This window comes from Aspergillus homomorphus (genome assembly GCF_003184865.1).
Source record: "Aspergillus homomorphus CBS 101889 unplaced genomic scaffold BO97scaffold_29, whole genome shotgun sequence".
NCBI lineage: Eukaryota > Fungi > Ascomycota > Eurotiomycetes > Eurotiales > Aspergillaceae > Aspergillus > Aspergillus homomorphus.
This window is the reverse complement of record NW_020291915.1, coordinates 310,019-333,155: the sequence shown is the minus strand read 5'-3', so window position 1 is coordinate 333,155 and position 23,137 is coordinate 310,019. Positions and strand designations below refer to the sequence as shown.

At 52.5% G+C, this 23,137-nt stretch overlaps 7 protein-coding genes across 7 annotated transcripts; 3 read left to right on the top strand and 4 right to left on the bottom strand.

Moving 5' to 3' along the window:
- The first annotated feature begins 1,083 nt into the window (after positions 1 to 1,083).
- cch1 (calcium channel protein CCH1) lies at positions 1,084 to 7,908 on the top strand. The gene is made up of 3 exons (XM_025690026.1): positions 1,084 to 2,901; positions 2,956 to 5,277; positions 5,328 to 7,908. The coding sequence occupies exons 1-3, from the start codon at positions 1,267 to 1,269 to the stop codon at positions 7,710 to 7,712; spliced, it is 6,342 nt and encodes a 2,113-aa protein (XP_025549659.1). The 5' UTR covers positions 1,084 to 1,266; the 3' UTR covers positions 7,713 to 7,908.
- A 1,215-nt stretch (positions 7,909 to 9,123) lies between these two features.
- On the top strand, positions 9,124 to 10,684 carry BO97DRAFT_406976 (uncharacterized protein). Its single transcript, XM_025695542.1, has 2 exons — positions 9,124 to 9,263; positions 9,342 to 10,684. Exon 2 carries the CDS (start codon positions 9,444 to 9,446, stop codon positions 10,353 to 10,355), a length of 912 nt encoding a protein of 303 aa, XP_025549658.1. The 5' UTR covers positions 9,124 to 9,263; positions 9,342 to 9,443; the 3' UTR covers positions 10,356 to 10,684.
- Positions 10,685 to 11,214: 530 nt separating this feature from the next.
- Positions 11,215 to 13,255, bottom strand: clrD (histone-lysine N-methyltransferase Clr4; the record flags this gene model as incomplete). The annotated part of the gene is made up of 3 exons (XM_025697132.1): positions 11,215 to 11,753; positions 11,817 to 12,909; positions 13,208 to 13,255. The coding sequence occupies 3 exons, from the start codon at positions 13,253 to 13,255 to the stop codon at positions 11,215 to 11,217; spliced, it is 1,680 nt and encodes a 559-aa protein (XP_025549657.1).
- A 1,377-nt stretch (positions 13,256 to 14,632) lies between these two features.
- On the bottom strand, positions 14,633 to 18,330 carry kin1 (putative serine/threonine protein kinase Kin1). The gene is made up of 3 exons (XM_025690025.1): positions 17,466 to 18,330; positions 16,784 to 17,411; positions 14,633 to 16,731 (listed from the first exon to the last, which is right to left on the bottom strand). The coding sequence occupies exons 1-3, from the start codon at positions 18,120 to 18,122 to the stop codon at positions 14,786 to 14,788; spliced, it is 3,231 nt and encodes a 1,076-aa protein (XP_025549656.1). The 5' UTR covers positions 18,123 to 18,330; the 3' UTR covers positions 14,633 to 14,785.
- BO97DRAFT_127809 (uncharacterized protein) lies at positions 18,327 to 18,997 on the bottom strand. The gene has a single exon (XM_025690024.1). It carries the CDS (start codon positions 18,905 to 18,907, stop codon positions 18,539 to 18,541), a length of 369 nt encoding a protein of 122 aa, XP_025549655.1. The 5' UTR covers positions 18,908 to 18,997; the 3' UTR covers positions 18,327 to 18,538.
- A 1,200-nt stretch (positions 18,998 to 20,197) lies between these two features.
- On the top strand, positions 20,198 to 22,627 carry BO97DRAFT_127735 (putative G-patch domain protein). Its single transcript, XM_025690021.1, has one exon. It carries the CDS (start codon positions 20,368 to 20,370, stop codon positions 22,417 to 22,419), a length of 2,052 nt encoding a protein of 683 aa, XP_025549654.1. The 5' UTR covers positions 20,198 to 20,367; the 3' UTR covers positions 22,420 to 22,627.
- Positions 22,476 to 22,975, bottom strand: BO97DRAFT_127769 (uncharacterized protein). The gene is made up of 2 exons (XM_025690023.1): positions 22,648 to 22,975; positions 22,476 to 22,594 (listed from the first exon to the last, which is right to left on the bottom strand). Exons 1-2 carry the CDS (start codon positions 22,894 to 22,896, stop codon positions 22,532 to 22,534), a joined length of 312 nt encoding a protein of 103 aa, XP_025549653.1. The 5' UTR covers positions 22,897 to 22,975; the 3' UTR covers positions 22,476 to 22,531.
- Positions 22,976 to 23,137: the final 162 nt, after the last annotated feature.

Sequence of the window (23,137 nt, the reverse complement as noted above, 5' to 3'; positions counted from 1 at the left end):
GTCCGGAACCACGTGAAAGACACGACAGGTGAAGGAAACAACCAGATGGAGACTGATTAAGTCTAGCTTTAGCCCTGTCAATATCGCAACCGTTTTTTTTTCCCCTATGTTGCCTACGTTTCCGAATTCTCAGCCAGCCCTACCGTGTCATATAAATTTAGATTGACCCTGGGGGGTTTGTTTATTATCATTTGGGTGTTTTGACTCGCCGAGACACACGAATTAGCGGGTTTCTGCATGGGTGAAACTCGACCAGTTCAAATGGTCGGCGGTAGTGCTCTATTTTTGGATGCGATGGAGTGGAGACCAGCTTTGGTCGCAGGCAGCCATTCTTGTTCGGTGTGGCGCGTGGCTATGATGGATAATCTTTACTTTTGCTTTTGGAAGTCTCCGTTGGTGGTTGCATGTGGAATGTTGTTCTGGACTGACGGGACATTTTGGAAGAAAGTACGTACTGTACGTAGGTAGTACAACTGCCCATTAAGAAGGGGAAATCTAGACTCTCTCTGTACCAGAAAACAAGCAAAGCATTATGACTACAGCTGTCAGGGACGGACGGGAGGGGAGGGAGAAAGTGTAAGGAAGGCAGAAAGGAACTGATCCATCGAACCAGAATACTGCTAGATAGTTACAAGTAATTTTTAATTATTTATCAATTTTCTCATTTTCTCATAAGGCTCGGATATTTAGCAAATACTGGGGGTCCTTCTTTCAGCCATACAAACGTCGTTGTTGGTCAATCCGCCCCAGTGAGGGCCGCATTGGCGCAGTCCAGACAACTCCATCACGTCGCCATTTCTGCCAATCTGCCCATCCCCCCCCCGAAAAGAAAAAGACACGACCACTTTTGGTCCTTGGGTTCCATTCCCCATCTGACTTTCTTGAGTCTTCCATTCTAATGATCGAATTCATGATTGAACCCCGACTCTGATTGGTTCCTGGCCCACGTTTTCCGCCCGGGGAGCCCACACCGTCCTGGTCACCTTCAGCCCTTTTTCGACACTTTCTCCTAGACCGTGGACTAGTTAGTACTTTGCTTCGCCTACGTACGTACGACTTGACGAACTACTACTAATTCTCAGCTTTTCCCGGCACCCTCCGCACTCAGCGGTGATTCTTCTCCTGCTTCTGCTTTCCCCTGCGTTCTCCCCTTCGCACCTCTGACCACTGTCTGGAAGCCCTGCGCCTCCCTTTCCCTCCGACTCCCTCTTGACCTGCAGCGGCCTGCGATGTCTGCGTTCGGTTAGCGCATCAGAACTGCCCCCCATGGCTTCGAACAGCCATGACCGCGGCACCGACGACGAACATCTTCCTTCCCAGCAATCAATTCCCCTGCAGGACCTTTCCGAACCCTTCGACTCGGATCTCGGCCGGAGAAATACTGCGGGTGGGGTTGCAAGCCGGCTGAGTCGGTCCTTGACCGGCAGAGGTCGCGCCGGAAACAACTACGAGCGCATCGCGCATGATTCTCCGATTGACAGGGTGGCCGGGGTGGCCCCGCACCACACGCATCACCACCACGATGAGGTCGAGGACGCGGCGATTGATGATCCGGGCGCCTTTGCCCAAGCCATGTCCTCGGTCGGGCTCAGCTTCGACCCCTCACACCGTGCCTCGCTCACGCCAATACCTACCCGCGATGGCTCGAGCATAGACCTCGACACGGTGCCCTTGGACGGCTCCGAGAACTATCTTACACACACCGATACCTACACCGATACGACCCCGTTGACAAACATCCGACATGTCCAGCCCATGAGTGGCGCCTCGAGCTCCGAAGACATCCACCGCGATGACAGCCATGGTGCGCCAACGACTCAATTCGCCGCCGCCAGCAATCCGGATGCACGGTTGGGCGATGATCTGGAGGGTGGCTTCCAAGGCAGACGGCGCGGGTTGAGCAGTCCCAGCGAGCGGTCGCGCTCGCTGTCTCCCTCGGGCCACGGGTCGGCGTTGCAGCGCGCCAGTTCGATGATGAAATCCATGTCTCAGCGCATTGTCAATCTCAGTAACGAACCCGAGGTCGTGGAACAGTCGATCCTGAGGGAGGAGTCGCATAAGAATGCGCGGATGGAGGAGCCGCCGTCTCTGCCGTCCTTGCCGGACTACGCGCACGATACACCGTCGCCCCATACGCCACGCAGCCCGGCTGCTGCTCATCACGAGAAACTACCTTCGAATAGCAAGGCGTGGCGCGGGATCAGCAACCCGCTGAGAGGCAAGGCCCTGGGGATACTGGGTCCAGATAACGCTCTCCGAATGTGGCTGTGCGACATCTTGGTTCATCCTTTCACTGAGCCTTTTATTTTGGTGGTGATCTTCATTCAGACAATCTTACTGACCATCGAGTCGTCCCGCTCTGTCTGGGATCACCCACGCGATGTAAATTGGGGCAATAACCCCACGGACTATGTTTATCTAGCGATCTTCATCATTTATACACTCGAAGTCGGCGCCAAAATCTTGGTGTCTGGTTTAATTATCAACCCTGCTGAGTACAGTACAATCGACCGGTCGATGGGCCTCCGGAAAGCCGCGATCGAGAAGGGGAAAAATTTAATCATTCCACAGCGCCAATTTTCGGTGAGAAAGTCATCAGTTGCTCCGGAGCAACCGCAGGCCTCGATTATACGGACCTTCACAGGAGGATTGAACCAGCTGGAAAATCAATTGCGACACCAATTGGTGGATGATCCGTTGCAGAAGAGTCGGGTGAGACTGGCTCATCGAGCGTTTCTGCGTCACTCTTTCAATCGTCTCGATTTTGTCGCCTTGGTCGCCTACTGGGTTTCCTTCTTCCTCTCGGTATATGGAGTTGAGACGCGCCAGCAGCTGTATGTCTTTAGTATGCTCAGCTGTCTCCGGATCCTTCGTCTTCTGGCACTGACGAACGGTACCTCGGTAAGCATGACTCCGATATCTGGGCAGCAGGGAATATCTAGCTAATTTGAGCAGGTTATCCTTCGGAGTTTGAAGAAGGCTGCGCCGCTACTGGCGCACGTTGCGTTCCTTATAGGCTTCTTCTGGCTTCTGTTTGCCATTGTCGGCATCCAGAGCTTCAAGTCCAGTTTCCGGAGGACCTGTGTTTGGATTGGCGTCAATGGTCAAGACAACTACACGGTGGACGAACAGTTCTGCGGCGGTTACCTCAATGGAGGTGACAATATGCCGTGGCTGCGTGCTGATGGAAACCCCACCACTTCCAGTCCAAAGGGTTACATCTGTCCTCAGGGGTCTCTGTGTGTTGAAGGCGACAATCCTTACAATGGGACCGTGAGCTTCGACAATATCCTCAACTCGCTAGAGCTCGTGTTTGTGATCATGACATCGAATACTTTCACGGATCTTCTCTACTACACCACCGACAGTGATTACCTGGCAGCTTCTCTGTTCTTCGTGTGTGGCCTGGTAATTCTGAGCTTGTGGATGGTCAATTTATTAGTTGCGGTCATCACACACTCCTTCCAAGTCATTCGAGAAGAGAGCAAGCGCAGTGCTTTCGCCGTTCAGAAGATCGACTCGACGGACAAGGAGGACCCGTCCGCCCGCAAGATTAGTACCATCAAACGTATCTATGACAAGACAGAATGGCTCTGGGTCTGCATCATTATCCTGGACCTCGTCGTGCAAGCTCAGCGAAGCGCATCCATGGGCGAAGACCGCCGGGCTCTTGTCGACAACACAGAGATTATCGTTACCATCGTTTTCCTTGTGGAGATCATCTTACGATTCGCCTCGGACTGGCGCAATTTTCATACCAAAGCGCGGAATTGGGTTGATCTGGGACTGGTCATTATCACTAGTGTGATTCAAATACCTTCCATCAGAAATACGCGTGCTTATGATGTCCTGACCATGTTTCAAATTCTTCGAGTTTACCGAGTAGTGCTCGCATTCACGGTGACCCGGAACCTGATCATGGTGGTCTTCCGCAATGCTACTGGTTTGCTGAACCTCATCGTCTTTGTATTCCTGATCACGTTCCTTGCATCTATCTTCGCGACCCAGCTCTTCCGCGGCCAAATCCCCGAAGAGGATGATAGCGGGGATTTCATCTACATATCGTTTTCCGATATCTACAATTCGTTTCTCGGGATGTATCAGATCCTGTCCAGCGAGAATTGGACAGACATTTTGTACAATGCCACGACATACACGGAAGCCTACAAGACATCTTGGATTTCAGCCACGTTTTTGACCATCTGGTTTATTGTCTCCTGCTTCATTGTCTTGAACATGTTCATCGCTGTGATTCAGGAAAGCTTTGATGTGTCGGAAGATGAGAAACGGCTCCAGCAGGTCAAGTCATTTCTGGAGCAGAAGCAAATCAACATGTCTTCGCAAGGGAACCTGTCTCTCTCGAAAATTTTGATGATGGGCCGGAACTCCGAGCGCTACAAGGATCCCTTGGATCATGGGCCAGCGGCGCTGGAAATGCTGCTGAAGGATGCTGTTGTGCAGGAGTTCCTGGACGAGCAGGAGCCGTCGGAATCTCAACGGAGAGAAAGTGTGCCCTTGGAAACGACGACTACGGCGGAGACATCGCAGCCCGGCTTCTTTTCGCGCATCTGGAACAAGTTCGCGACCTCTGTTATGCGGCGAGAACCCAATCCGTTCTACTCCAAGTTGAAATTTTCTCGAGCCTACGATGAATTGGACCCAAGGACAATGGCTCGAGAGGTCGTCTCTGCCGCCGAACAGAGGAAGCGGGCTCAACGCGAATATCTGATGCGGCATCCGAACTACAACAAGTCGCTGTTTATGTTCGCGCCGGATAACGCAGTCCGCAAATTCTGCCAGCGGATGGTTGGTCCCGGACGGGGTACCCAGCGAGTGGAAGGTGTCGACCCATATAAGCCGGTCTGGTTCACCTTCTCTGCCTTCATCTATGCGGCCATTGTGGCGATGGTTCTGCTGGCCTGTATCACTACGCCGATCTACCAAAGTACTCACTTCCAGAATAACCGCGACTGGTTCACATACACGGATATGGGCTTCGCGATTCTGTTCACGATCGAGGCTCTCATCAAGGTCATTGCGGATGGATTCTTCTGGACGCCTAATGCGTACTTTCGAAGCTCCTGGGGGTTTCTTGACGGCATCGTCTTGATAACTCTTTGGATCAGCGTAGGTGGTTCATTGTATCAGGACTGGGGTCTGACTCGGGCGATTGGGGCTTTCAAGGCACTCAGAGCTCTGCGGTTGTTGAATGTTAGCGACAGTGCTAAGGATACCTTCCATTCGGTCATCATTGTTGGAGGATGGAAGGTTATTGCTGTAAGTTCTTTTCCGACGAAGGTGATTGCGGAAGCTGATCATGATTCTAGGCTGCTGCGGTTTCGATGAGTTTTCTGATCCCCTTCGCCATTTACGGGGTTACTCTCTTTGCCGGACGAATGGTACAGTGTAACGATGGCGACATATCTGGCAGCCTCGATGCATGTATCGGCGAGTATATGAGCTCTCCTTCCAACTGGGATGTGCTTGCACCTCGCGCCGCAGCCAACCCGTACTACGACTTTGACAATTTCGGGGACTCCCTCTTCATTCTGTTCCAGATTGTCTCCCAAGAAGGGTGGATCGACGTTCAACAGAGTGCAATGAGCATTGTTGGGGTTGGACAGCAGCCTCAGGACTACATCGCGCCTGAGAACGGGCTGTTCTTCATCGTCTTCAACTTGCTCGGGGCTGTGTTTGTCTTGACCCTGTTCGTGTCTGTGTTCATGCGCAACTACACGGAACAGACTGGAGTTGCCTATCTCACCGCGGAGCAGCGATCGTGGCTGGAGTTGAGGAAGCTGTTGAGGCAGATTTCGCCATCTAAGCGATCTTTCGACAACAAGAGTAAGCGATGGAAGATGTGGTGCTACCGCGTAGCCGTCAAGAAGCACGGCCGGTGGGCGAGGTTTGTCACCGGCATTCTCACGCTCCATCTTCTGCTGTTGGTGTTGGAATTCTACCCCGAGGGCAATTTGTGGAGTACCATTCGAGAAGGTTTGTTCTTTGCGTTCAACTTCGTCTACATTGCGAATGTGGCGATCAGGATGGTTGGCTTGGGCTGGCACCGGTTCAGCAGAAGCTCTTGGGACATTTACTCATTGATCTCGGTGCCTGGAACCTTGATCACCACAATCCTGAGCTTCGCGAATTCGGGCCATGTAGTCTCGGAGCTGAACAAGCTCTTCCTCGTGTCGATCACACTACTTATTATCCCTCGCAACAATCAGCTCGACCAACTTTTCAAGACGGCCGCAGCCAGTCTGACGGCCATTGGAAATCTTTTGGCCACCTGGTTTGTGCTGTTCCTGGTGTTTGCCATCGGAATGAACCAGGCTTTTGGTCTGACCAAGTTCGGGTCGCAGGGAAGCAACAACATCAACTTCCGCGACATTCCCCGCTCGCTGATACTTCTCTTCCGGATGAGTGCCGGTGAGGGGTGGAACGAGGTCATGGAAGACTTTGCTACTATGGTACCGCCCCTATGTACCTACAGCAGCAACTACTTCGAGGATGACTGTGGCAGTGCACCGTGGGCTCGCTGTCTCTTCATCGCGTGGAACATCATCAGCATGTATCTCTTCGTTTCGTTGTTCACATCTCTGATCTTTGAGAGTTTCTCGTACGTGTACCAGAAGAGCAGTGGGCTCTACGCCATCAGCCGCGAGGAGGTCCGTCGCTTCAAGCATGCATGGGCGACGTATGATCCAGATGGAACGGGCTATATCACCAAGGAACAGTTCCCGCGGCTGCTGGGCGAGCTGTCCGGGATCTTCTCCATGCGGATCTACGACGGCGAGTTCACGATCCCACAGATTCTGGAAGAGTGTCGGGTTGACAAGCGCGACTCGCTTCTGGCGCATCGGCGAGTGGTCGAGGGGCTTGATCTGGACAAGATGTCTCGGATCCTGCGGCGCATTCCAGTGGAGCAGATCCGCAAGCGACGTCAGCAGCTCAACTCATTCTATGAGGAGGTGTTGGTGTCTGCGGACCCTGTGCGCGGCATCTCGTTCCATTCGTGTCTCATGATCCTAGCGCACTACAACGTGATCAGCGACAGCAAGAGTCTCCGACTGGAGGAATTCCTGCGCCGCCGGGCCCGTCTGCAGCGTGTGCAGGAGACGATCCGCCGGCACACGGTCATCGGGTTCTTCGACACGATGTACTGGTCGCGGCAATTCCGCCGCAAGGTGGAGCACAAGAAGTCGGCCCGGATGAGCGGCGTGCCACAGTTCTCGGTCCCGGAGATCTTTGTGGATGACGGATCGCAGGACGAGCCCGCGGCGGTCGACATGGCTGTTGCTGATGCTGCTCCTGCTGCTGCTGCTCCTCCCTCTCCCTCGGAGCGGTTCGTCGGTGAAGAGCCCTTCCAGCCGATGCTGTCGCCGACGTCGCCCACGCGTCGCGTGGAGGGCGGTGGCGGACCGTCCCGACTGGGCGGGCTGCCTCGGATCGACACCAGCCTGGGCGGGCGTATCTCGGCGGCGAACTCGCCGACCGAGTGGTCGAGCATCAGTCCGTCCCTGTCGCCGCGCCGGGAACGGGCCAACACGACCTCGTCGTACGGCAGCGGGCCGGACGTGCTGGAGGAGATTCAGAGCGCGACGTCGGAGCGGCCGCCCAACGTCAACGACGTGATGCAGTCGCTGGGCGACTCCGCCTGGGGCGAGAGTATCCGCCGTAGTTTTACGCAGCGTCGACGGTCGGGCGAGTAAATATGGTGCGATTTATTGACTCCGATCTATCTAGTCCATGTGGAGCGTGGATTATTCTTGATTATCTTTTTGGTATTTTTGGCATTTCTGGCATTCTAGAGCGTTGTGCTTTTTTTTAGCTCTGCATCTAGACATTTCTTGTTGAATTTGGACAGAGATTTGTTGGAGATGGGTGAATTGTACAGTAGAACCATTTTAGGATACGATTTTGGTTGCTTGAGTTGTTTGAGGGGAGTAGCCAGCCAAGGATCATGATACTGATGATGTTGATGTTGATGAGATTTTTTTTTTGTTTTTTTTTGGGGTTAAGGTCGATAGAGATGGTGAAGGTGTGGGATGTGAATAATGTTGTATATAGCATGTGCCAACTCGGAGAGATGTAGTAGTTAGTATGACAGACAGTTCGAGTAAGTCTACTTTACCTTCCGTAGTGATTAGTGGAGTGATTCAGACTACTGAAGTGGTGTGCACCTTGGCAATTGCTATACCTAGAGTGTATTTCCATCACGTGGACAGGCAGTGCAGGGATGCTCATGACCTATCAATCACCTTGTCTTACATCATCCATGATGTTGCGTCTGAGTGTTCCTGTTCGATGGCCTTGATTTGGAAATTGCCCTGAGGTGCGAGTTACTAAGTAAGTTTTGCAAATTAGGTTAACCAGCAACGTGACCTGGCAAGGCAAGAGTACATACAAAACAGGGCGGACAGGACAGGACAGGACAGGACAGGACAGGACAGGACAGGACAGGACAAGATGACTAAAATGACAGGGCGTTGACTTTTGGTACTGGAAAGGGAAGTGGATCTTGCCATGCCCCGGATCGGGCAAGAGACTTTTTTTGGGATTCAGGAAGAAAGGCCAAGGGAACGAAGGATACTTACTTAACTGTAAAAATCAATGAAGGAGTTATCGCGACCGAGCAAGGGAATCAAAGACAGGATCATAAGAATGTAGTGGTGTTGCTGCGGACGGAAAGTCTTTGAATACTGAGTAATAATACTCCGTATCTTGCTTTGCATCCGATCGGCTAGAGCGGAAACGGGGCGAAGGGTGGGTTCTTTTTTTTTGTCTGTTTGCATATTAGGTCATTCCTTTAGGTATGTATGTGCTTAATAGTTAATACTGAGTGAGAGAACTAAATTTACTACGAGTACTTTTTTTTTACAGAGTTTCCGGAGTTGAATATTAAGTAAGTGTTTGGTTGGTGGATGGCATATAATATGGATGGATCATCCCCCTGGTCTTGTTCTTGGATGTCATCATCATCATCATCATCATCATCGTCACCCTTGTTGTCTCTCTCGTATTCTTCTTCTTATTTCTATGCTGGTTTGGCTTGCCTCTGGTCACTCCACCTGCCGCGGACTTTATAAATCCATCTCCACTCCACTTTGACTCGTTACTTGCTTACTTATTGACATTTGAAATTAATTAACGTTGACAAACGGAACCGATCCACCCCAACTGAATTGATCTATCACTCACTGAGGAGGGATTGATTCATCACACGGGATAACTACTGAGACTAAGTCAGTCTGAGTCTACTTGTACGACTTGACACCACCACCACTACCACCACCACTTCTTACATCAGATCATACATCTGACTCTGCTTTTTTCTCAAGAACTCGAACTCAGAACTCAGCCAACTTCTACTTTACTTAACTTATACTCCCACAAACATCACCCCCGAGTAATCGATCTACCGATCTATCGATCAAGCCAAAATGAACACAACCACACCCACCCAAAACCAACAACACCAAAACCAAAGCCAAACCCCAAACCTCCACCTCCACACAACCTTCCCCCCATCCCCACCACCAAATAACAAACGCACAACCAATCCCCCAAATCCAACAAGATTAGGACCAATAACTCTCTCCCCCCAAAGCTCAACAACCACAAGCCCCACCTCCTCGCCCATCTCCTCCTCCGCCCCGGAATCCATCTCCTCCGCCTCCGACCTAGACATCTTCTATACCTCAGAGGTTGAGTCGGAGTCTCCTCCGCCCTTCGCCTTTCGGCGCTTGCATTATCCGCATCTGCATTACCATCATCCGCCGCAGCAGCAACAGCAACAGCAGCAGCAGCAGCACACAAACAAAATCAGTCTCAATGCGAACACCACCTCGCTCCTCCCGCATTCCCATTCGCATTCGCATTCCCATTTGGATTCAATGATAGAAGCGACAAAAATCCCGAGAACACCGCCTTTGAGTCCGATTCTTGCGCCGCGGTATGGTCTGCATAGAGGTCAGGATCAGGATCAGGATCAGGATCGGGGGAGGGAACTCGCAGGCAGGGGGGGTGGTGCGCTTCCGCCTTCGCCGCCTTTGCGCTCGCTGTCGCTCTCTCTATCTCTATCCCCTGGGTTGTCTCCTGGGTTCGGGGAGGGGGATAGGCTTGGGAATGGTTCCGGGTACAGCTATGGACTGGGCGGCCACCAACGAATCCTCTCAAGAGCGGAAAGGGATCTGCGCGAGGAGCGGGAGCGGGCGGGGCGGGATGTTGTTGAGCGGGTCGGGTTGGGGTTGTTGGAGCCGCGGCCTGTGAGAGCGGAAGGGGGATTCGGGTTCGGGTTCGGGTTGGGGGTTCTGGAGGGGATTGAGGAGGTGGTTTGGGGGAGTTGCTTCTAAAGTCTCGGGGGTGGGTTCTTTCTACAGGCCTGCTGGTCATCGGAGGGATGTTGTCTGTCTGGGTTTCACTTTGCTTGTCGGATGGGCAGGAGGGGGCAGGGCGTTTGCGGAATTGCGGGAATCAGACCGGCGGCGTTAATTTTGCACGGACTGATTTATGGGTCGTCGACGGGTTCATGGCGTTGGGTTTGTGTTTTGTCTTTGGCGTTCTACGGATTTGTGATTGTTGGGGCTGATGTGGAGTTGAGTGGTTTTGTTTATCGATCTATCTATTCTCCTATCGAGGATATACTAATCTACATATTGAACATCCATACCGATATGGGTTGAATTTGGAGGGACCTAGTAAAAGGGATGTCTTCTTCCTCGCAGAAATGCTATCCTCACAGAGTGATAAAAGTTGAGGCCGTGGTATCGCGATAAACTTGGTACATAATTAGGGTATCGTGGCTAGAAACATGTGCAGGGCAGGTAGGCAGGTACTTTTGAAGCGGGGGATGCAGGACTCTCTGGGAAAAAAACATAACAACAACAATAGAGAAGTATGCACACATCAGAAAGAAAGTAAAGAAAAAAAATAGTGTATCAACACCAGACCACAAGATCTCAACACACCGCGCCAACACCATTAATAATCTCATGCCAAACGCCGGGATAATGTAGTAAGAAGCTTGGGAAATCAAATCACGCTGAGCAGATGAGAGAAGTATGTACTGGACGTAAAAAGCAACCAGCAACCAGGGTAAGATAAGATAAGGACACGGAAACAACCCCGGCCTTTTGTCAACATGGATGCTATAAAACAGAAACCACACAGAAGAAAGAACCAACCGTTCAGCCCGATCCAGAAGGGTAAAAATTATTTCACTCCCTTCTTCCTCTGGTTCGGCCACAGCTGCCCTCGACAATTCGCCTCGCCGCAGAGACACCGCACCGCATTGGGGTCGATCTTCGAGTCCTTGACGCCCTCGCAGCCGGGGTTATAGTCGAAGGTCAACTCGGTGTAAGGCGGGATGTCGCGTACGGCAAAGAAGGCCAGATCGTACAGGTCTCTGTCGGCGTGGTTGCGCGAGACGGGGATCATGCGGCAGTTGGGATTGCACGAGTGGTTGATGAAGCGGGTCGGTCCGCCGAAGTTGCGCCCGTCGACCACGTACTTGCACTTGGATGCCTCGTTGTCGTCGTCGTTGTCGTCGTTGTCGTCGTCGTCATCGTCATCGTACTCGTCCTCATCCTCGTCCTCGTATTGCCCGCTCAGGAAGTCCAGACTGAAGAGGTAGGAGGCGCTGTGTGCGGAGGTGTTCGCTTCGCGGAGGTCCGCCGCGGCGGTTGTGATGATTTCGCCCAGGTAGCAATCGATGAATTGGCCTGCGCGGATGCGGTCTGGGGAGCGGAGGCCTTTTGGGTTTCGGATTAGCACAACTAACTCATAAAGAAGAGCGAAGAGCACAGTAACCCTACCAAATCCACGATCTCCCGTATGGAAGATATCCAACCGCACGGTGCGGCCGTTCTGTACCACGCGGTTCCAACAGCCCTGGTTACACCCGCACCGGTCACTACACTCGAAGATCATGGCCTTGCGCGTCAGGAACTCGGACCGGAGCACCATCATGCGGGCATCGTCCGCCGCACCCTGGTACGGGATGATGCTGGCGTTGGTCTCGCCCTCTTCCTTGGACAGACACAGACAGAGCGCCGGGTTGCAGAACCCCACGCACGTGCACCCGGCGTTGAACTCCTCGGACACGGGCACCACCCCCCTGCGCAGCGGGTTGGTGTTGACGAACTCGAAGTTCATGATGAAGTCCGCCAGGAGATGCTCTGCGTTCTGGTCGTACGTGACCTTGGGTCCCTTGATACCCGCCAGCTTGCGCTTCATCGTCTGCCGCGTCTGCTGGCGCACATTCGGCGGCTTGGTCAGCAGCGGGCCCGGCTTGCCGATCTGCAATGGGATCTCGGAGCGCTGCACTTTCTTGGCCTTCGGGTATGCGCCCTTCATGGCTTTCTTTTGGTGCGCGTCGGTCGGGTAATATACCTCTGAGAGCGCGGTGTGGAGCGGCGTGACGGAGGAAGAGTACCCATTCTTGGTGCTGCTGCTGCTGCTGGAACCTGAGGTTTCATGCTTCGCCTGGCGGGGTGTTGGAGGAGCCCGGACGATGATCTCCGGAGCTGTGGAGTGGGGCGTGGCATTTAATGAATTGACAGAGGTGGGGGAGTGAGTCGTGTGGGAGTTATTTACGGCCCTGAAATGGTGAGAACTGTACCGACGATCAACGGCATAGTTGTTGTTGTTTGCGGTGTTCTCTTGACTGGAAACGCTGCGCCTGGATCTCGGCCTTGCCAGCTCCGGCTGGGAGAAAACGCGTTGCTCGGACTCCCTGTGCTCGGGCTCACTGACATGCGACCTTTCAGCGAAGCTTGAGTGCGCACGGGCGGACGGAGCTTCTCTGATTTCAGAGTTCCTGCGCTTTGCGGGCACTGACTGCGCGACATGGTTGAGCGCGCGGTGGGCAAGGCGGTGTGACAAGGCTGTTGCGCTTGTTGAGGTTGTCTGCGAATAGTGTCAGCTAATGTTCTCAGAAGATTCCCAACACAATAGGATTTTGATTTAGAGGAAGATTTTCTTTTGAGTTTTGGCGTCACACAGTCACTCGAATAGTACAAAAATAGGCAGGATATAAGAAACAGACAAACGAGGAAATATATATAGATAGAAAAATAGATAGGAATCCAAGGAACGGTATAGCATCGGACTATACCGTACTCGCCGCGCGGGGGATCCGGGGAGGCGGTGACCTCCCAAAACACAGATCTCAAAAAAGTCACCAAAAAGACACAGAATGGCCTACCTTGCTTAGCTCCTCAGGCTCTGAGTCTAGAGTCAGGTCAATGAGCATGGTGGACATCGTACCCATGGACCGGATCGAGAAATCGCCAGTTTGGTAGTATTTAAAGTCAAGCAGACATGATACGTCTTTGGGGAATCTGTAAAGTGGGAAAGGGTGTCGAGAGGGTGCTAATGTCAGCTTTCAGGAGGAGAGAAAGAGAGAGAGAGAGAGAGAGTCTGGATGGAGACTAGCCTGTTTGGAAAGTATTATAGCTTAGTCAGCGTTATATCAAGTGAATATATTATAAATTTAAAGGATGTACAAATATAACAGTCCTGATTTCCTGATATCAGGAGTTTCTGGTAAAACTCATTTTTTTGTTATATCAACGTCATCAGGCACATGGTTAACCAAAACCAAATGTCAGTCTTGAGCAAAAGACATGGTTGGACTAATATCTTACCCATCGATCATTTTGAATTGTCCAATCAGCGACCCTGAAACTAACGGTCAAGTAATGCGTTGTTTCTACCCGCTCTACCGAGCTAGTAAAGCCCTAGTAAAACTCCCTGCAAAGCCTTACACTGTTACACATCTGACAAGGATTAGTCGAACGGACGCATTTGGGCTAGCTCTAAGCATCCATGATATGCCTGGGCATTGCTGTATTCGATTATCGTGTTTTAAGCTAAATAAAGGCTCCATTCGAAGCAAGAGGACTGCTTGAATCTACTCTATCAATCTTGTTACGCGCCGCGGACTGGCAAATAATGACTAAGCAGCACAATGATGGCTGATATGGAGCAATACTCTGAATCTCTGTAAAAGCATCAATCAGAATAATACATAAGGCTTTGAAGATCCTAATCACTGTCAGGAAGACATTTGCCGATTGTAAAGTTCAAGTAGCTACTTTGCTCAGTGTTGTGGTTGCATTGGACTACTTGGAAGTGATAACGGACCAGGTATCGCCAACCGCCAACTGGTCAATCCGGGAGACGGCAACTCTCAGACTACCGAGTTGACTGCCCTGGGTTTGACAAGGCCCCAGGCCTTTACAGCTAGAGAAAGATCTATTTCAGGCGCATCTGACCTTTCGGTGGGTGTTCTATCAAGCTGAATCACTCTGATCGTGCCTGCTTAATCAAATCTGATTTATGGAAACACATGTTACTGGTTGCCTTGGACATAGAATGTAAAGACATGCCAATTAGTATTCGGCCACATGACAGAAAGCTGCTCCTACCTGCACGACCTATGTACAACGGTCTCAGACAACTGTCAACTTATTAGGTAAAAAAATAAGAAAAGGAGACAAATATACAATGATAGTCAATAGCAACACCAGAACAAGCTCTCACTGAAACCCAGGAAGTATGCTTGCTCGGGTCTAGTATACACCATGATAAATAAAACCACGCCCTCGAAGATCATGAGCCAGCTCAATAGTAATGCGAACCGGAAGTTGCCAGAAAGTTGCCATAGGAAATGCTCCACAAAAGAAAAAAAACGTTATGCTCATGCAAATGCTTCGTGGATCAACTCGACTTTGGTCAGTACGCAAATAGTAACTAACGTATCATGTAGAACAATATGCACTCAGAGTCGCAGGTCGTCCAAAATCTTCTTCGCCATCTCCCTATATTGCCACATGCCTCCTGCCACTTTCTTGAACTGAATTCCATGCAGCGAGAACAGAGGGACCTTGACGATGAGAATCTCAAACCGCAGTACCAGATTCTCCCCCGTGTCACTCTGGACTCGTGTCGTAGTTTCACCCATGACACGTTCCCCAACCACCCCGAGATCACGACTCGGCCGAGGCCCGACGTCTTCATCGGACCCTTCGGGAGTGGTCACAAAGCTGTGGTCCGGAGGCGCCCGAGCCCGACGTTGCGAACGGGGCATCTGGCGCGGGTCCTCCCTACCTTCTTCGTGGCTCAACAACCCCCCAAAACTGATACGTCGACGGTGGCCCGAGACATGGCCCTGACGGTCTGGGCTTGGGGGCCCGACGTCCATGACTCTATCCAAGTCAATGCTCGGGGCGTGGCGACAACTGAAGCCTCCCTTGATCTCAGTGTAGTCGACTCCAAGTTGTTTCAGAGCGCGAATAATATCGGCTCGAATGACAGGCAAAGGTTTGCTGCTCGTGGTCGAGACACTGAAAAGGCCTTTGAGGTATACTGGCTTGGACAGATCCTCTCCTTCATTGGCGCTCTCCAAGGCAGTTCCCGCACCAGTGATATCGGCATCGGTCTCTTCAGGCACATTGGCCTCGCGCGTGGCATCGCGTCTAGCGCGACGGGCTTGTATGCTTTCCCGACGAGCATGGCCTAACGACATTGTTCGAGCAGTATGGCCGCGGCCCAGCTTCGATTCCCTCGCAGCGGTCGGTTCTTTCTGTACATTGGCATAGTCTGACCCACTGCTTGGCGGTGGTTGACCTGCGGCGTCAGGATCATTTCGTCGTGAACGACGAGGACGATAGTCGGCCGAGTTGACGCTGGCAGATCTCTCCAAGAATTTGTTGGACCGCGAAGCCGGCTCCGCTGATCCCGGGGCCTTGAGAAAATCGTTCTGCTGTGAATGATTTGCCCCGGATGGAATGGCTGTTGGGGAGGGATCTGCGCGTCGGGTTCTCTTCACGCTGAATCCTCTGGATAGGGGCGAGGCCAAGTCTGCGGGTGGCTGGACGTTGAGGGCTGGGGTGTGGGGACTGCCAAGTCTTCCACGTTCCGGATCGCGGCTGCGTTCCTTTGTCCGGCGCGTGCTGAACCGCCTCAAGATACCCGCTGCCGTGCTTTCTTTCTTGACCGGCGTTTCTGGCTGCGACAACGCAGGACCCGGGGAATGCCCCGTCTGCGGACCCAGGTGGAGGTTCTTGATGCCATCCGCCAGGTCGTCATCACCATGCGTTCGTGCTCGTGGGCGCGACCTTCTTCCACTATCCTTCTCTCCCGGAACATGATACTGGTTGGTATGGGCGGCCTCCGGTGCTGGAAGGTCTGGCATCTGAAGCATCGAGTCTCCAGAGGCATGTGGGACGCCCAGTGCTCCAGGGTTCTTTTCGGCCCTTTCTCTGTCCAGCTTTTCCTTGACCAGATAGTAGACCGAGATTAGCGGGCTGTAGGCATTGACTGGGTCGTTGCCCATTTGAACGGCCTCCGCTGACGGCGCGGACAGTGTATCCCTGCTGGCCGAATTTCGTCGTTTGTAGAAGTCGAATACTCCTCGCTTCTTCTCCGTATAGCTTGGAGCGGGTTGTTCGCGAGCGCTGACTTTCACAGCATGCTGATAATCCTCAGAATCAATGAGCTTGGTGAGCTGCGCAGTAATGTATTCAGGTGGCCCGAAATCGAAGCCCGTCATTTTCTCAATAACCTCGGGATCGAGAGGTAAATTTATAGGTTCTCGGTATGGCAAATAATTTTCTGGTGCACCATTGAAGCCTTTGTTCATCCAAGGATGATTCATAATCTCGGTTAAACTTGCGCGCTGTTTGGGGTCAGTCACGAGCATGCGGGAGATAATATGACGACATTCTGCGCATTAACAATTAGTACCGGGAATGGGAGACGAAGTAGAGAGACTCACCTGCTGTGAGTCCAGGAGGATATTCAAAAACGCCCTGCTTGATCTTGGCATGAAGTTTGGGCATGCTCTGGTCGTCAAACGGTACTTTGCCACAGACTAAAACGTAGAGGACAATGCCAAAGCTCCAAACGTCTACCTCCGGACCAGTGTACTGCCTCGCCTGCAGCAACTCAGGGGCAGCGAAGTAAAGACTGCCACAGAATGTCTTGAGTTGACTCCGTGGCGAGAAGAGGTTACTGAGACCAAAGTCGATAATCTTGATATCTCCGGTCTTACTGATCAGAATGTTTTCGATTTTCAAGTCGCGATGCACGATGCTGTTGCGATGGCAATAGTCCAACGCACTGGCAATCTGACGGGCGAATTTGCGGGCCTGCTTCTCCTTGAGTTTACCATGGGAAATGATATAATCCAGCATCTGACCCCCGTTGACGAGTTCGAACAACATGTACCAGTGGTAGTTGGTCCGAACTACATCCCGCATGCCACAGATGTAAGGATGGTTGACGAGGCTGACGATAGCTGCTTCGCGCGCCGTTCGAATTTCCTTCGAGCGGTCCGCCCGTTCGGCCTCGCGCGAGCTGCGATGCTCTTCGGTCGACTGTCGAGGTACGATTTTGACAGCCACCTAGACTGCGATGAGGTTCTGCAAACAGAACGCGAGCGGGATCGTGGGACTCACCTGTTCTCCTGTATCCATGTTCTTCCCAACCTTGACTTTGCCCATGCTGCCGGCACCTAATGTCTTTCCCAGAGCCCATTGGCCGGTTGGCGTCGTAATCATGGTCCGACGTCTTGACTGGACGGGATTAGTCGGATGTAAATGGGCGGCAGCTGCCTGGGGCTGCCCTGCGACACCCTCTGCCATGACAGTCCCGGCGGTCGCCATATCGATACTATCCCGTTGATGACCTTGAACTGAGAGATTTCTCTGGTGTCTGTTGGAGGAGGATTCGGGGCGGTAGGAGGTGGAAGGGCGCTCTTGTGAACGATCCCGAGAGGATTCCCTTCGGGGAGAAGCCGGGGGAGCTCCGCGAGAAGCCTCAAAATCTCGACGGGTTATGGAGTCGAATACCGCCTGATTGGAAGGGGGGCGACGATCATAGGACTGAGACTTGGAATGGGAATGAGCGTGACGGGATTGAGGTTGATAGTGATGTTGCGACGAGGATGGTGGTGATTGATATTGTGGTTGGGAGGCTGTCGCGGGTCGGACAGCGACACTTCGGGTACGGTGAGGGAGCTCGGATGAGGGAGGACGATAGGAGGGAGAGCGGGAGGAAGTCGAGTGACTGCGGACGACCAAAGGCGACGCAGTGGAGGGGGCAGTAGTGGACATCACGGTGGGCACTAGACTGGAGAAATTCCGAGCCAACCACAGGCCAAGCGTGTGCTTTTTTTTTTCAGCCCAAGGCCGCCTTAGTATTGATTGATGGGATGTGGGAGGAGGGGGGGGGAAACCAAGAGGGGAGATTCAATAATAGCGACCGGTCGGGAATAAGAAGGGGAAAAGATAAAGTGGGGGGGAGGAGAAGACGGGCGTCAGGCGTTTCTAGCTGACGGAGCGAGTGCTGAAAGGGTTAACGGCAGCCAAAACTGACATCAAAAGATTGATGATAGTCAAAGGTCCACTCATGTAAGTACAGTATGTACCAAAGGCTCCCCAAGAGAGGGGTGGGGGGGAGGGAAGAGGGAGAGGTCAGAGAGGAAGGGAGAGGGGCGAGGGAAAGCGAAAGGAAGGACAAACGAGGAGGACTAAAAACAGGGTGGGGAGGATCGCAAGGGGAGAGAGAGAGAGACAGAGAGAGGGACAGACAGAGCGAGTTCTAGGGAATGTGGGACGAGAGGAGGAGAGGAGAGGAGAGGCGATGATGAGATCAGGAGAAGGAGTAGGAAGAGGAGGGGACAATTGAGGGAAAAAGGAAAAGGAAGGCAGGCAGACAGGCAGGCAGAAAAACAAGCAGGCAGGCAGGCAAGTAAGAAAGAAAGAAAGGAAGAATGCACGAGGGAGGGAATAACAACAAGTTCGAAAGTGACGACGGAAGGATGATGGATGCGGAGAAACAGAGTGATTGATTTGACTGACTTAATTTTGGCTGGACTTTCAACAACATTCACCCCCATTCACCACAAGGGCCACCAGCCCAAGAGCAAAAGAGCCAAAAAAAACCCGCAAACAGAGAGTGAAGTCTGGTTCGGTACCGTATGGCGCCGTCAACTCAACTAGTTATACAAACAATCGGGTCTGACGATGGGTCGCTCCGCTTACTGGTTCAAATTAAGAACTTTAGACTAGATAGAGATTGTATTGATATATTAATAGTAAGTTGGTGTTAGCTGTGCCCCCACAACAAGAACAGGTGGAAATGAATTGGGATCTTTGATGTTTCTATGTTAAAAACATGACTATGGCTCGTATCATCCATTATTCTTGTCTGTCGGCTTCTGCGTGGATCATGGATCGATATTCATTATTGAGTTACGCAGGGGAGAGGAGACACTACAGCCTCTTTCATTTCCACCACTTCAATTCGGGCTAATAGACCGCGGTTAAGTACAGGCCAGTCACTTTTGTAGCGAACACGCGGCGCTCGTCATTTGTAAGCTTGTCGCTCACGGGCCTGTCACGCAGAGTCGCCTTGTGCCGTTGTTTTTCCACGAGGTAGTGGCACGTCGGACTTTTTCAGTGCTTTGGGCATGGATGGACAGGATGACGAGGAGGCCGATGCTGATCACAGGAGCTTCCCAGTCGAGCAGTGATCCTATGAGCTCACTCTACTTGCCAAGCATTTTCCACTGATCGAGGATCCTCGAACTTCGTGAGAGGGGCAAGCTAGATTTGGGATCTGTCACCCGCGTGAGCTCATAATGTTATTGTTAGTTGGATTTGTTGATGACTGGCAGTACTGGTGGTTTTCTGAATGTGATTAAGTAAGAAACAGAGTTTTTGACGCCAGATCAACCCTCATGAGACGAGTCTGAGGATGATGATTGCTTGCCAGCCTTAGAATAAGAGTGTTTGCTGGATATCGGAGGAGTCTGGTCGTTGAAGGGGTGGTGGACTCGATACGGACGGAGTACGGAGTAGTTTCTGTTGTTGATGAATGAGTCCAGCCCCGTACCAGCCACAGTCGGTGGCGGTGCCCGAAGCAGCCGATTGCCTGTCACATGTCTTCGTCCTTGGCAGTCGCAACATTGAACTGCTTCCTGTCAATCGGATCCCCGAGTCACTGAGCACCAGCATCTACTCGCTCTCTCAGGGCAAGCTCTCGAAAAAAAAATACTCTTGCAAGATTTTCTGATCTTAACCTGACCCTTCGTTCTGATTCAGCCCGAGGAATGCTTGATTAAACCGCGCCCCGCATGGCTGGTAAAAGAACTCGAGCCGCCTTCGAGGCCGATCTACAAGCGCAACAGTCACCTTATGCTCTCTACGGAACACCCCTTCCACCTTTAGACGCCAGTATCCGTGACGATGGTTCCTACGCGCCCATTTGGAAGCAAGAAGTGACCGACGACCGGGGAAGGAAACGTCTACATGGCGCCTTCACCGGTGGATTCAGTGCCGGGTGAGCTCACGATTCATGGATCGCTGTGGACAGCACACTAAAAGGTCATCCCTCTTCAGGTACTTCAACACCGTCGGGTCGAAGGAGGGATGGACCCCTGCAACCTTCGTCTCATCACGCCAGAATCGTGCCAAGGACAATCGCAAGCAACAGATCGAAGATTTTATGGATGAGGAAGATATCCGGGAGGCAGAGGAAGCAAAGACAGTTCATACAAACAATGAGTTTGCCGGGTTCGGTACGACCGATGCAGAGTTGGCGCGCCGGGGAGGGTTGATGGACCTCCTCAAAACCACCGGGGAAACCATGGGGGTGAAACTCCTGAAGAAGATGGGGTGGAGAGAGGGTCAAGGTGTTGGTCCCAAGGTGCAGCGACGCGCCAATCTAGGTGATGGTATCACGCAAGGTGGTGAGGATGCCAACAAGACGTATCTGTTTGCTCCGGAAAATCCGCCAATGGTGGCTTTCATCCATAAAACTGATCACAAAGGACTTGGCTTCGAGGGAGAGGCCCGCCTTGATGCTCGCTCGTTGGCTCGGGGTGAATCCGACGAGGAGGGAGATGACTCCTTCTTTGGGAAGAGGCTCATGGCCCCGGGAAAGCCCAAGCAGCCCAAAACGAAGGAAACTCGTCGCGGAGGCTTTGGCGTGGGCGTACTCAACGATACCGGCTCCGATGACGAAGACCCGTATTCAATAGGGCCTCAAATCTCTTACAACCGCGTCATCGGAGGAGACAAGAAGAAGAAAAAGAAAGCAAAGTCGATTGAAGATGCGAGGCCACTTGCAGCATCGTCGAACCCTCTAATAACTAATAAACCCATCTACATCCCCAAGAAGGTTCTCGCGGCCAAGAGCTCGAGTGGGTTCAGGAAATGCCACGACGGCCGTTTACCGATCGAGGGATTTATGCTTGCTGAGGGCATCTCCAGCTTGAGTATATCCGCCCAAGAAAAGAAGTATACGGCCCCTGAAATTCCGACAGGGTGGAAATCAAGTAAGACACCGACCAAGGAACAAGATCTCTCAAGCTATGTTTCTACGGCGGAGGCTGCCAAAGCCTCGTCTCTGGACCCGACGTCTCGAGCTGCGCTTCTGGGTGAGGCGCAGCTGCCAGGGAAGTCTATCTTCGACTGGTTGACTCCAGAAGGTCGAGAGCGGATTGCGAAACTAACCGGGAAGACGGACTTGCCGCCGGCTCTGAGTGAGAAGGCGCCGAAGGGCTACGAACGTTCCGAGACACAGAAGCGGAAAGACTTGTGGGACCTAGTACCGAAACTAGAGAAGCAGGTAGCTGTCCAAGCTTTGACCCGAGCGGCAAGTGGCTGGATGCCATATTCGGAAGACTTGGAGAAACGGAAACGCTATCGAACCTTTCTCGAGGTCCGAGCTGGACTTCGAGACAATTTGCCTGATCGAGTGTCGGGATCCAGTACGGATGAATGGGCCCTGGAGCTGGATGAGTTCGCCCGAGCTGCGGAGGTTTTCAAACCCATGTCTGGGCTGATGGCATCGCGTTTCACTTCCGCTTCGTCGGGCCCGAAAGAGTCGTCCGATAAGCTCGAGGCATCTTCGGCCGATCCGCTCCTCAGCAAGCCTGCCGCAAAACCTGAAGACCCTGCAGTAGAGGCTGCCCGCATCGGCATGTTCGGCCCGATGACTCGGAGCACTCTTCCGTTATATCCCACGCGCCTGCTATGTAAGCGATTCAATGTCAAACCTCCAGATCACGTTCAAATCGATCCTGGAGAACCATCTGGGCGCAGGGATGCCCCGCCACCTGGAGGGCGCTTCCATTCTGCTGGATATCAGACCGCCTCGGGACCCAAGGAACTGGTCTCGCGCGATGTCATGAATCAGCTTTTGATTGACGCCAGTCGAGGTGGATCTCTCACGCCTGCTGCAGAAAATGCATCGCCGGCGCAAGCAGCGCCGCTGGGTCTACACGAACCTGTTGTCATTGAGCCGGAGCGCAACGAAGCTTTGGAGGCGGAGCGACCAGGAGAGGCGGTGTTCAAGGCTATCTTCGGTAGTGACGATGAGGACGAGGAGGATGAACTGAACTGAAGTGATGTCGAAAAGCTGGTTCATCGATTGTGTTGGCATAGGTCATAGCTCGCTGTATACCACTATTGACTATAGAAACTTAATTCTGACCTCGATCTTATAAGTGGACGAATCATGGTGCCAGGCGCCTGACCGCTAGTGTTCCTGTCAATTGCCAGGTTGGTGTGTTTAAGGACTTGGCCATATCAGTTCCAGTCTGTGTTTCCATGACGGAAGATTTCCGCAAACCTCATTCTTGGCTGCGCCGCTATCTTGTCTGCGGTCAGGCCTAACGGTCTGGTTGGCAAGTCTGTTACACGGCAGGGAACAGCAGCAAAGCACGACTGGCGTAAATGCAGAGCACAGGAGGGAAATGAGATGAGGTAGACTAGGGAGGGAGTAATTGGTGGGCGATGTGCACCGAACCCGGGAATTGGAGGTTGAAGATTGTTGGCTCTCCTCCCTTTTTCCCCTCACGTCAACGCGGCGTCGCTCCATTCCTTCCAAGTTCCCCTCTTCTCTTCACGTCTTTCTCTTCTTTCTTTGTTCTCCTCTTCCTTTCGCCGTTTCTTCTTCCCTGCCTCGTCTAATCTCTTCCCGAGGCATCAAACGTCATATTTCCTTACTCCTCTGCTCTACTCTGCTCTGCTTTGCTACTAGCTTGCTTGCCCTGCGCCTGGCTTCCCCTCCGTATTGCCATGCGAGTGAACTGCAACCCGCCGCTCCGTTGCCACCACTC

What these genes read in the sequence shown, in the direction of transcription:
- cch1 (XM_025690026.1), top strand. Translation starts at nt 1,267, where the DNA reads ATGGCTTCGAACAGCCATGACCGCGGCACCGACGACGAACATCTTCCT. An exon ending in CACTGACGAACGGTACCTCG is followed by an intron (nt 2,902 to 2,955) that starts GTAAGCATGACT and finishes TAATTTGAGCAG; the next exon opens with GTTATCCTTCGGAGTTTGAA. An exon ending in GAGGATGGAAGGTTATTGCT is followed by an intron (nt 5,278 to 5,327) that starts GTAAGTTCTTTT and finishes TCATGATTCTAG; the next exon opens with GCTGCTGCGGTTTCGATGAG.
- BO97DRAFT_406976 (XM_025695542.1), top strand. Translation starts at nt 9,444, where the DNA reads ATGAACACAACCACACCCACCCAAAACCAACAACACCAAAACCAAAGC.
- kin1 (XM_025690025.1), bottom strand. Translation starts at nt 18,122, where the DNA reads ATGTCCACTACTGCCCCCTCCACTGCGTCGCCTTTGGTCGTCCGCAGT. An exon ending in ACATGGATACAGGAGAACAG is followed by an intron (nt 17,412 to 17,465) that starts GTGAGTCCCACG and finishes ATCGCAGTCTAG; the next exon opens with GTGGCTGTCAAAATCGTACC. An exon ending in TCCTCCTGGACTCACAGCAG is followed by an intron (nt 16,732 to 16,783) that starts GTGAGTCTCTCT and finishes GTTAATGCGCAG; the next exon opens with AATGTCGTCATATTATCTCC.
- BO97DRAFT_127809 (XM_025690024.1), bottom strand. Translation starts at nt 18,907, where the DNA reads ATGGGGGTGAATGTTGTTGAAAGTCCAGCCAAAATTAAGTCAGTCAAA.
- BO97DRAFT_127735 (XM_025690021.1), top strand. Translation starts at nt 20,368, where the DNA reads ATGGATCGCTGTGGACAGCACACTAAAAGGTCATCCCTCTTCAGGTAC.
- BO97DRAFT_127769 (XM_025690023.1), bottom strand. Translation starts at nt 22,896, where the DNA reads ATGGAGCGACGCCGCGTTGACGTGAGGGGAAAAAGGGAGGAGAGCCAA. An exon ending in GCGGCGCAGCCAAGAATGAG is followed by an intron (nt 22,595 to 22,647) that starts GTTTGCGGAAAT and finishes GATATGGCCAAG; the next exon opens with TCCTTAAACACACCAACCTG.